The sequence below is a fragment of the Acomys minous genome (assembly GCF_964271855.1).
Source record: "Acomys minous genome assembly, chromosome: 3".
Lineage (NCBI taxonomy): Eukaryota > Metazoa > Chordata > Mammalia > Rodentia > Muridae > Acomys > Acomys minous.
This window is the reverse complement of record NC_140485.1, coordinates 67,044,790-67,056,993: the sequence shown is the minus strand read 5'-3', so window position 1 is coordinate 67,056,993 and position 12,204 is coordinate 67,044,790. Positions and strand designations below refer to the sequence as shown.

Here is a 12,204-nt window from a genome sequence, read left to right as displayed (position 1 = left end):
GCCTAGACTATCTGTGGTTTTTCTAAATATAATTAATTAATTGACTGGTGCTTCATGCTCAGAGTAGAGGGTGCTCATTAGGGTGAAATTGCCCGGCTGTCCCCAGCATAGGTTCCTTCCAGCTTAGTAAGTTAACTTCTGTGTGTGGAGAGTAAAGCAGGCTGGGGGTGGAGCTTACTTAGCAATTCACACCAGCCTGTGCCCTATCTGCGTTGCCCAGCAAATCAATCAGGTGTGTTGGTGCATATGCCCAGGATTTGGGGAGTCTGGGTTCAAGGTCATTCTCAGCTTCATAGGGAGTTTGAGGCTCGCCTAGTGCTACATAAGTATCTGTCTCGTAGATAAAACAAAGCAGAACACACACAAAGAAGAATGAATGTTTTCCGTTCAGAAGACAGCCTCTGATGATCTGTACATTTTGGTTATACTCTGGCCGCATAAATTTTCTGTTCTTGCTGGGCGTGGTGGTGCACATCTTTAATCCCAGCACTCGGGATGCAGAGGCAGATGGATCTTTGTGAGTTCGAGGCCATCCTGGTCTACAAAGTGAGTCCATGACAGCCAAGGCTACACTGAGAAACCCTGTCTCGGAGGGAAAAAATCTGTTCTTTCAGTTGTTAAAATCTGCTCTGCATTCATCTCTTTGAGGTACTTATATGCAGCATCTTAGGTGAGCCAGACACAAGTGCCATCTCTCTGTGTTCTCTTACCTGTGGCTGTGCCTGGGTTCCAGGAAGTGCTTGCCTGTCAGTCCCCACTGTCTGGTATTTCTGCCCTTCATTTGCTCTCTCGACTATTTCTGAGAAACAGTAGATTCTCTCAGCACCAGGAAACACCTCCAGCCTCTCAGGTCGGACCACCATTTAGAGAGGCCTAGATAGTCCAGTGACAGGGACTTGGTAGTCCCAGGAGAGCTATTAGGTCACAGGTGCAGTTGGACCTTGCCTCCTTTAGACATAGCCTCTGTCAGGGCCCTTCATAAATAGCCCTTCCTGCTTACACGTTTTGGGGGATTGTTTTGTTTTGGTTTGTTTGTGGTTCCCTGAATTTAATTAGTGTGCTTGCTTGAGCCTGGATGGAAGCTAGTTACTGGAACGGACAAATTGCCGGTGGCTACACCACTAAAGAAAATTAGTCTCCTCACTTTTTTTTTTTTTTTTTTGACAGCCCAAGCTGTCTTTGTCTTTGAACTCTCCATCCGCCTGCTTCAGCCTTGCAGGTGCTGGGATTACAGGTGTGCTAGAGCATACCCGCCTCCTCTGCCTGTTTTAGTAACCAGTTTGGTACTATCTTGTCAGGGGGCTTTGTGTGACAGTTGCAGAAACCAAACCAAGCCCAGGAGCATGCATTCTGCAGCAGCTGAGATGGGCCTGATGGGTGTTCTCGGATGCATGCTCCCTCTGGGACTCTTCATCCTGTGCCGGGAAGCATGCTGGTGTGGAGTCAAGCTGTACACTTACGGGATTAGCATCATCCTTTCAGGCAGTCAGCAGGTTATGTTAAGGGCCAGCCCTGGCCTGGGTCTGGGATTAAAGGTGAGGGCTTTGCTCTTAACAGACGCCTGTTTTCAGGAAGCCTTCCCTGTTCTTCCTCAGGGCAGATAGTTTTAAAGGAGAATGCAGTCTAACATGGAGCCAGAAGCACACACTCACTGCCTGGGACTAGAGGGAATGGTTAAAGCCAGCATTGCTGTTTGACTTAGCAAAGTAGTCTGGAAAAATATGGAAGTATTTCGTGTAGCTGGACTGGTTTTTACGCCTGTTTACTTCCAAAAGAAATAGAGATCTCAAATTAGGGTGTGGCAGCTGGTCATCCAAGTTGGAATATCTGACAAATTGCATGTAAGAAATACTTGAACAAAAATATTTTTTGTTTTGTTTTGAGATAAGGTCTCATTATATAGAACAGGCTGGCCTCTGCCCCCAGAGCTCTGAGATTAAAGGTGTGCCCCACTGTGCCTGGCGTCATTTTGATTCTTTGCAATGGGGTCTCGCTGTGTAGCTCAGGCTGATTTCAGCTCACAGCAGTGTTGCCTTGGCCTCTGAGTACTGGCATTATAGGTGTGCACAGCCACATGGCTGACACTTGGCCCGTGTTCTACCCTCTCACCATGGTTTTAATACTAGCTTTGTGAGCAGTTAAAACTCTCAGTTCCAGGTTTTCACGGAGCCATCCGACTGAAGGCCTCTGTTCTACAGGTGGATCTGTAGCCTGCAGTGCTTGCTTGTCATCTAGATCTAAAAACCTTCGCCTTCTGTCTCAATTGGGACCCCCTGTTGGCTGGATTCAGGTCTCATTTCTTCTGGTAGCTTGACGTGTCTGTCCGTTATTGTGCTGGAGAAGACAAGCTGTTGATGCTGCTGTCTTGCTCATGTTGGCAACAATCTGTCAGCCTCCAGTTTCCATGGAACTTTCCTTTGCCATCATTTTCCATTTTGTTTTTTTCCTCCTCTTTCTTGGTTTTTTTTTCTCACTGGGGTGGAAAATCTTGCTGGAAAAGGGGATGTGTGCGGCCTGCATGAGTGGTGAGGAGCGGGGGAAGCTACACAGGTGGTGAGGTGTGAGGCCTACATGGATGCTGAAATACAAGGCCTTGCCTGCACAGTAAGGGATGTTTTTATTGGCCCTTCTCACTTGACTGCTGGGGTGGGTGTTGAATTCCAGCCTGGAAATGAGCATTCTTCAGAATGGAGAAGGCTGGTCCTGGCTTGGTAGATTGCAGTGAGGCCATGGTGACCTGCCTCTTAGAACAGACACTCTCTTTATCACGGCCTCTGGAGCTCCACAGTCCATAGAATGGATTGTTTCCATTGTTTTCCTGGGCACTTGATGGTCTGAGAGATTGTTTGAACTTTTTATGTTCTCTTTCCCTGTATTTCTTGCTTTAGCTGATTTTATCTACTACCTTTGGCTTTCCTTTAGGTGGCAGTGGCGGTGGTGGTGGTGCTGTTGTTATCTTTCAACTGAGCTTGTCATTTTTGCTATTTGCTTTACATTACAAAGACATTTTTGTTTAGTTTATGATAGCACCCTGTCCTCAACTGCTAGATATGAGATCTTACTGTTGTGAGTGCATCAGTAGTTTATTCTCAGTGTCCCCCAAGGGCTTCTTCTCCCTGGCCCTTGCTTCCGGTTAAACATTTTCTGAGTGTATCTGCCATCAGTGTCATCTGTGTGAGAGAGAGTAGAGGCCCACAGGCAGGTAGAGCCCTGAGCAAACAGGCACACCCCAATGCTGGCAGCCTCCAGTGCTTCCTGCTGCCTAGTCAGATCATCTGAAGACTTCCTACTTGGAAAGGAAGTGGTTGCTGTAGCCGCCCGTTCCCCCTCTTACACTCCCCCAACCTCTTCCCCCCCCCCTCCCCCCGCAGCTGAAATGAAAAAACAGGCAGGGCCAGAGCTTGGGCTTGTGCAGCTCATTCATGCCTTGGATTGGTCGTTCACTCTGCACTTTACTGCTTTATGCTTTCTAGTCTGGAAAGTCAGTTGACTCTGTCATAAAGTCATCCTTTGATTCCTGCAGAAGTGAGCGCTGGCACAGCAGCTCAGAGGGAAGGCGAGTAGGGTCGGGTAGCATCTAGCTCTGTTCAGAGGGGCCTTACTCTTCTTCCCCCTTCCTGTTGGGAGTCTTGCCTCTTCTTTCCAAGGTGACACACCCTGCATGACTGGGGGAATGTGAGGCTGTCCTCCTGCTGAACCATCTGATGCCCAGTTTGTAGACTGCTGTCACCATGACCTCTTCTTCTGTCCCCTTTTTCACTACCAGCTGGAAAATCAAAGGTTTAAACCATTTGTATACATACAATTTCATGGTGGTAGCATATTTAAAATTTTCACATGCCAGTGAATATGCTAATGAGGTAGATTGCTCCCAGACTGCTTCCTGAGATTGGTGGTATCCCAGCAAGAACAGGGTGGGCCTATGTGGTCCATTGAACAGGAGGAAGCCTGCTCCTGTTCATGCAGAGGCGTGATGTTTGCCTCCAAGGACAGCAGTTGGCTGGTAGAGTGTTTATTGACATGTTCCTTCCCAAAAGGTTCCAGTTGGAACTCCTAGGCCTGACATTCCAGCACTTCAGGATCTGGCCTGCCCACCACATCCTCCAGCCATCTGCCATTCTTCCCTGCTACCCACTCACTGTTCCTGACATAAGTCCTGCCTCTGCCAGCAGACCTTCCTAAGCAATGCACTGCTTCCTCTGCCTTCCAGCCAGGCCTGGGCTTGCTCGTCCCACTCTGCTCCTGTAACCTTTTCTGTACCTGGGGGTTATCACCTTACCCTGCCCACACAGCCCAGGCCTCTTTGATGTCTACTCTGCCCTCAGTGCCTGGCCCATCTCTGGTGCTCTGTTAAATGTCTGGTGTAGATTGCAAAAGAGAACTCTTTATCTTTTTTTTGTAGGATATTCGACATGAAGCCAGTGACTTCCCATGCAGAGTGGCGAAACTTCCTAAGAACAAAAACAGGAACAGGTACCGAGATGTCAGCCCTTGTAAGTACCCACTGTTCCCACTGCCCCATTCACACTTCCCAGTTGCAGGCTGCCATTGTCCAGGGTTGGTAGAGGTTATGACCTCATTGTCTCCTGTTGTACGCGCAGAAGGCACTAGGGCTCCAGTTTCTGGAAATGTTGCTGGTTCAGAGACCTCCTTTTTAGCTCTGTGTTGTGGTGAGTCATTTTCCTCCCTTGAAGTGGAGTGACTTGGGCTTAGTGAACAGCCTCTTCTGGGTGACTCAGCAGCAATGCCATTGGTTGTCAGCCTGGTGACATGTCTCAGTGATGTACACAGTACTCCACTCCACCAGATGTGCAGCTCCAGCCAGCTCTTGGCTTTCACTGCTTAGGACTGGCAGTGCCCACTAGCCTGAGCCTACATCTTCTGACTGGCTCCTAATCTGGAAATATCTTCAAAACAATAACTGAACATGGAGAATGAGTGGAAAGCAAGAGAAGTCAGCACTGGGCGGGCTCAGGACCTGGTTTTGTTGCTGGCACCCAGGTTTATTCCTCCCCGCAAGGTCGGTAGACATTATTCCTCACGAGGATTGTGGCTACTCAAATCTACTTGGCTGCTGATGAAGTTCCAGGGGAGATTGTTCTAGGATTGGAACACAACCTGTGCCTCTTGGTCTGCCACCCTGGTGGCTCTGGTTGCCAGGAGTGTGGGAGTCACACTGAACTTACAGGAGTGTGTAGAGGTGAGGCCACTCAGGCAGCTGCCCCTCAGGTATGCATTAATAAACATGGGCTAAGGTCTGAGGCAGTTGTCACTAGACCATTTGAAGTGCATCTGAAGGTGCTTGGTAAAGGGTGATTTAACCTCACCTAGAACCTGCTGTTTTCAGCTTAGCTTACCCTGGCTAAGGGGACATCAGACAAGTTTATGAGAACACAGTGGCAGAAGAAAAACCCTTGCTGATTCTGCTCTGGGATTCTGGATGGAACAACAGTGTGACCATATGAGACTGTCCTCCTTCCCCACTACCAGGACACCCCAGGACACCCACCAGCTGTCCTAGATGGGGGCTAGTAGCTACAGTGTCCGCTTGAGAAATAAGTTCATGCAGCCCAGGCTAGACTCAAACTTACTATGCCACCAAAGCTGGCTGTAAGCTCAGGATCCTCCTGTCTCCCTCCCAAGTGTTGGGATTGTAAGTGTTACCAGACCTCATGGTCCCAGTCAGTCGGCCTGCCTTCTTTCTTTTCCACTTAAGAGTAACCGAGGCAAAAAACAAAACAAAACAAAACAAAAAAAACCTGTTCCACATAAATAAGTGGGTTTTAATGACATTTTGGGGAGTGGAAGCACATGCTTTACGGAAGGCAAGCCATACTTTCTCAGAATAGTTAACTCCCAGTAGCATAATGCTCCCAGGAGTTGTAAACTCATAGTTGATCTTACCATCTTTGAATGTTTTGATGATGATAGAAATAGAGTTAAAAAAAAAAAAAAGAGTAACCCAGGCACTCTAGGAGGCAGAGGCAGGCAGATCACTGTGAGTTCAAAGCCAGATGGTCTAAAGAGTGAATCCAGGACAGCCAAGGTTACACAAAGAGACCCTGTCTCAAAAAAAAAAAAAAAACCACCAGAGATCCTCTGACCTCCACAAGGAGCCTTCTGAACAGAAACCTCGGGTTGCCAGTCTTAGTGCCACACTCCCTTTCCCTCTGGACTCAGGAGAAACACATGATTTGCCCTGACCAGGTTCCCTGTGCTATAGCAGAAAAAATAGGCCCCATCTGTAACAGCAGCAGAGCAAGAATGATGACTCTTGGGAGCCACTGCTCTTGTGATAAAATAGTGAGGGCAGCAAACAACAGCATGGTGCTCCGTAGGGAGCTGGGCCAGAGCTCCCCTGCTGAGCTTGTTCCTCGGATTACTTCTGTGTACTTCATTGTGCAAGGTGGTTTTACTTCATTGAATTGCACACCACCACCCCTTTGAGACAGGGTCTCACTATGCAATTCTGGCTGTTCTGGAACCCTCTCTGTAAACCAGGCTGGCCTTGAACTCACAGAGATCCACCTGCCTCTGTCTCCTCCCAAGTGCTGAGACTAAAGGCATGTGCCGTTACCCCTAATTGAAATCCCCTTAAATCTTTTTTTGTTAAATCCCCTTAAATCTTACTGATCATAACTTCTGAAAGATCTTGCATCACCTCATTACACATGTCACGCTGCTGCGCATTAGTCAGACACTCCACAGTGCCAGAGACTGGGCCAAAGCACATCATTAGTGAGCCCACCTGAGACTCCTCCATGTATCAGACTGAGGACTTGACCTGTTCCAGGCATCAGGAAGTGGATCTCCTGGGATCAGCCCTCCCAAGAAGAGCATGGTCTGGAGTTGATAGCTGTTGGTATAGAATGTGATGATGTTTCTGGTCTCAGAGCTGTCCTGAGAATGCCAGTCACCCCACAGATGACTAATGTCACCCAGATAGCGAGGCCTCTGCCAATGTGCATGTTCTTCAGGCCATGGGCCTCTCTCTGCTTTCCTATAGAATGTAGGCGATTGGACCCCAGGGCTAACCCAGCTCTGCCTTTATATTTCAGTTGACCACAGTCGGATTAAATTGCACCAGGAGGATAATGACTACATCAATGCCAGTTTGATAAAGATGGAAGAAGCCCAGAGGAGCTATATTCTCACCCAGGTAACAGGCTGTCTGGACTACTTTTCATTTCACCTGAAGAGTTCTGAGAGTGCCGTTTTGTTCACATCAGACAAGATTAGCCTGTCCTTTAGAAGCTCGGGCTCCTCTTCAACCCAAAAAGAAAGACCCTTCCTCAGACTCAGTGTGGGCACAGCACTGTGAAGTGTCACACTGAGATGCCAGTGGCCTTTGATAGGCAGGAGAAGAACCTAAACCATGTGACCATGGAGGCATGGACCTCAACATTGAGTGCTTCTGGCAGCGGCTAAGGGGGCTAGCAGTGGCCAGGCACCTCTGTGCCAAGTGCATTCAGTGTTCTTCTGGGCCTCATTAGAGGATGTGATTCCCCCTCCTTTCTTCCTCCCCCGCCCCTTTCCTTTTTTTCCCAAGACAGGGTTTCTCTGTGTAACCTTGGCTGTCCTGGACTCACCTTGTAGACCAGCCTGGCCTCGAACTCACAGAGATCCATTTGCCTCTGTCTCCTGAGTGCTGGGATTATAGGTGTGCACCAACGCTCCTGGCTAGATGATGGACATCCTGGAACACACTACAGTGTGTGACCAGAAGACTGAATGTCTAGAAAAGGGATTGAGTTTATTTTAATAATTTTCTCCAGTCAACCCTGTTAGCTGCAGGCTGGTTTAAATGGCCATGTGTTGTTTATCTTAGTCTCCCTTTGTCATTTCGTATCATATCCTGGGCTGTAGGGTTTGAGCATGACAGTGCTGCCTGCTGTTTGGAAATCAAGTTCTAGCGTAGCCAGAAGCTTGAAGCAGCACTCATCCATCAGTGCCCTTCTCCCTTCTGTCCCAAGCCAGTTTGCATGACCAGAAGCAGCCCAGACGGCCCGGAGTCAGTGTGGGTAGCATCAGCAGGCTGCCCTCCCGAGGGCTCAGCCAGGGTCTTCTCAGCACCTCTGTGTTTGACTGGGTAGCTGCAGAGATTGCTCAGGAGGGGGTCCTGCTGCTGAGATGCTGATGTGCAAGTCACCCTTTGAGAATCTGTAGAGAAGTTACCATTCTTGGCTTCAGCCATTCATCTGTAGTGAGGTCAGAAAGACTTGCTATGGCTGTTGACCCACTATAGGTATGTGGTGCCAAAGGGGTCCAACGAGCATTTAGAATTTTCTTTTGAGGGGCTAGGGTTGGAGCTTGATGGTAGAGCACTTGCCTGTCATGCAAGCCCCGAAGTCCAGTCCCTAGTATTTCCCAAAAATACTAACAAGAAAAAAGAAGCATTCATTAGGACCAGGTCATGGTTCATACCTGCGATTCCTGCACTTGAGAGGCTGAGGCAGGAGAATTGTCCCATGATGGAGGCCAGTTTGGGATATATGGTGAGTTCCACAGGCCAGCCTGGCTTAGAGTGAGGCCCTGTTTAAAGAAATAGAGAAAGTGAAGCATTTCTCGTCTCCCTTCCTCCACCCTGGGCCCTGGCAGTTATGTGAGACCTGTGACCTGTTGTGTAAGGTGGCACCATGGGCATTCGTAGATGGCTTCTACAGCCTGAGAGGGTTCAGATAAGAATCCAAACAGTCTGACCCCAAAGAAGCATTTCTGACAGGGAGACCCAAACATTTTCCAAGCCAGGAACCAGGAACCTTCCATTTACTTTCAGCATTGTTCTTTATGGAAACCACACGATAGTCTCATATTGTACAAGTCAGGTTGGAAAGAGCAGGGAATGTAGGGTATCCTTCACCTCCATTGCAGAGGGACAGCCAAGTCTAAGGGCCATGTCCTTTCAGGTCCTGAAGGCTGCTGTGAGCTGGGTGGTGGTTGGGGACAGGAAGGTAACTGCTGAGTTGCAGAATGCAGAGAGCTGTACCCATGGCGGGGCTGAGGGCTTGGATCCTTGTGCAGCACAGAGGATGAAGGGCCTGGGTGGCCATCAGGTACCCTGGCATCCAGCTGCCACAACTGGCTCTATTACCTGAGGAGAAAGCTCACCTGTGTCATGCTGTCATCTGAGCCCTTGCTTCACACTTGAAAACAGAAGTGCTCAGGGAAGAGTGAGAAGATGCCAAGTGCTGGTGCAGAGAGGGGAGTGTGCCGAGACTTACAGGGCAGTGGCTTGGATGGAAATAGGTGAGAAAGAGACTTCTAGAAGAGGTTCTGATCCAAAAATTTGACCAGCCCTGGGGTGGGTGCTTTCCTATAGTGTCCCATGAGGCTAACAACTAAAGCAGACTGCCAGCACTTGACATTCATCCATCAGCATCCACCGTCACTAGGTGGGCTCCCTGCTCAGCAGGTGCTGACCGTGCCCAGGTCTTCAGAGCCCCTCAGTCCAGCTCTAGAGGCTGTCTGTCCACAGTTAGACTCATCAGTTGTAAGCAGAGAGGCTCACTCTGGACTGGGTGCTCGCTGCACTCTAGGTGTTGTCCTGAGTCCTTCACATGCATTGCTACTGCTGTTTATACAACCTGTGAACACACACTGTTTTATCAAGTGGACCGTGTGGAAAAGCAGGCTGAGAGAGGTGGACTGACCTGCCTGAAATTAAAAGATGACACTTTTTAAAAGAGTCTGGAACTGCCAGAGCACAGTAGTGGTCGTGCCCCATGCTGCCTCTCACCTACGTAGTAGCTGTGTCCTGTATCCACTTGCTCATAGGCAAGAAGCCCGCCCAGTAGAGCCCCTCAGCCATCAGCTCAGACCAAGACTGGGTGACTGACCACAGGGTAGGGCACCTTGGTGGCCACTCTGCCTGAACCTATAAACACTGTCATTGGCTGAATGCATGGTAAGCTTGTGTGCCCAGTGTTGGACAGTGTGTATCTTGTATGTTTGCAGGGCCCTTTACCAAACACATGTGGGCACTTCTGGGAGATGGTGTGGGAGCAAAAGAGCAGAGGCGTGGTCATGCTCAACCGCATCATGGAGAAAGGCTCGGTAAGTTCATACCATGGCCCTGTGGAGCCTGATGCAGGCTCTCTACCTTACTGGCTGTGAGTTCTTGTACTGCTTGTGTCTGGACCTGGGTAAATAGTGCTTATAAAAGCAGCCTCAGTGCGTCTTTGCCAAGCCTACCTTTGGCTGATCAGACTGTGCCTCTTTTTTTTTTTTAAAGAGTTATTTATTTATTATTATGTATACAGTGTTCTGTCTGCATGTACACCTGCAGGCCAGAAGAGAGCATCAGATTACATTATAGATGGTTGTGAGCCACCATGCGGTTGCTGGGAATTGAACTCAGGACCTCTGGAAGAGCGGGCAGTGCTCTTAACCACTGAGCCATCTCTCCAGCCCCAGACTGTGCCTCTTGATGGCAGAGGTGGCACTACGGAGCCGTGGGAGATACTGCCTTCCAGATTTGATGTGCCGCCATAACCTCTGCTAGGCTCACTCCAGGACTTAGGGTGCTGTGAGTTCTTACAACTGTTAAGACACCACCCTGTTACAGTTATTTTTATAAAACTGTGTTTGTTTACCAGTTTCTCTCAACCTGGCTATCACACAGTAATTGAAACTCTATTATATTTGTTTAATAAGCTTCACAAGACAGTAACGGAGCAGTTATTACTCTGTTCTTAACCCTCTAAGCTGATCTGGCTTCCTCTTTGCCAAAATCCCTGAGATACTTGCACTTTGTAGCTTTCCCTGTTCCAGCTTTTTCTCCTGATGACTCCTGGATCTGCTTGTGGCTGAATCCCCTACTTCTTCCTCTAACTCCTCCTCCCCGGCTGGCAGGAGGTCCAGCCCTGTTCTCTCCCCTGCTCAGCGATGGCATATCGGGACAGTGGGGGAGCAGTGTTTATATAACATTGAGACAGGAGATTCTCAGAACAAGGATCACAACCAGATGTGGGGGGATACAGAAACCAGCATTTGAATTACACAGTAACCTTATGCGTACTCCCTCAGGCTGTGCCCCTTCAGCCACCCTTGCCTCTAAGCCTACTGTTTTCAGTCCCTTCTGTCCCACACTTCTAGAGTGATCTGTGTCACTTGGGTCTCACCATACTCATACCTCGAAGGGTAGTCATCGATGCGGCCTAAGACCCTGAGTAGCTGGACCTGTCTCCCACTCCCCAAACCATAGCCCACACAGACCTCCTTTTGTTCTTTTACCTCTCTTTTGAGTCAAAGGTCAGAGTCACAATGACACTGTCTCAGATTAATGCGTACTCTTAACAGCCAGTACTCCTGTCCCTTCCCTCCTCCCGTTCCTGCAGTGGACACTGAAGACTGGCTTTGCGTGCTGCTGCCCACAGCCAGCCTGGGGCCGAGCCAGCAGCCTCTTTCTTCCCTCTGTGGACTTGGTTGGCACTTACGAACTCCCCAGCTCCAGAGGTTGAGGCCCCTGGAAAAAAGGTCAACTGAGAGTTGTTGGAACCAACTGGAGCGATAGCCAGAGCAGAGAATGGGATGTCCCTTGGCCTTCCCAGGTGCAGGCTTTGTGTCAGCTGGGACACTGTCCACAGCTTCCCTGGCTTCCTAATCCTCTCAAGACCATAAGGCTCTCAAAGAAGCCATCCATCCCCTCCAGAGACAGCCACACCCAAGGGTGAGAACAGGTGTACAGAGTAAGGACAAGGTATCACCAGCAAGCTGCACCCACCCGCTGAGCACAAGGGTCCCCTCACTCCTGGGAGTTTCCTTGAGGCTACTCGATGCCTTACTGCTGCCTGGTTCCGCTTTTGTAGAACATGGTAGTGGCAGATACAGAGCCTGCCAGTGTGGTCAGTTGACAAAACAAAGGAGTGGAATTTTAAACCAACTACTGTTAGGGAATCATCAGATGTGGGGGCTGGAGAGTAGCTATCTCAGTGGCTAAGGCTGCGGAGGCTGCTGGCTGCTCTTGCAGAGGGCCTGGGTTCCGTTCCCAGCACCACCTATAATTCAAGTTCCAAGGGATCTAGCAATCTCTTCTGGCATCAGTGGACACTAGGCATGTGCACACAGACATATGAGCAGACAAAGCACCCATACATGTAAAAAGCAAATAAAAAACAAGTCACCAGAGGCCATGGAGTGGTGGCACATGCCCTTAATCCCAGCACTTGAAAGGCAGAGACAGGCAGATCACTCTGAGTTCAAGGC

The 12,204-nt window shown here is 49.2% G+C and overlaps 1 protein-coding gene across 1 annotated transcript in view; it reads left to right on the top strand.

The window, feature by feature from the left end:
• Positions 1 to 12,204, top strand: part of PTPN1 (protein tyrosine phosphatase non-receptor type 1) — a 52,119-nt gene that overhangs the window by 29,481 nt on the left and 10,434 nt on the right. The window contains exons 2-4 of the mRNA XM_084777682.1: positions 4,403 to 4,493; positions 7,059 to 7,159; positions 9,955 to 10,053. Of these exons, the coding sequence (XP_084633808.1) occupies positions 4,403 to 4,493; positions 7,059 to 7,159; positions 9,955 to 10,053 (291 nt within the window). The remainder of the gene's footprint in view (positions 1 to 4,402; positions 4,494 to 7,058; positions 7,160 to 9,954; positions 10,054 to 12,204) is intronic.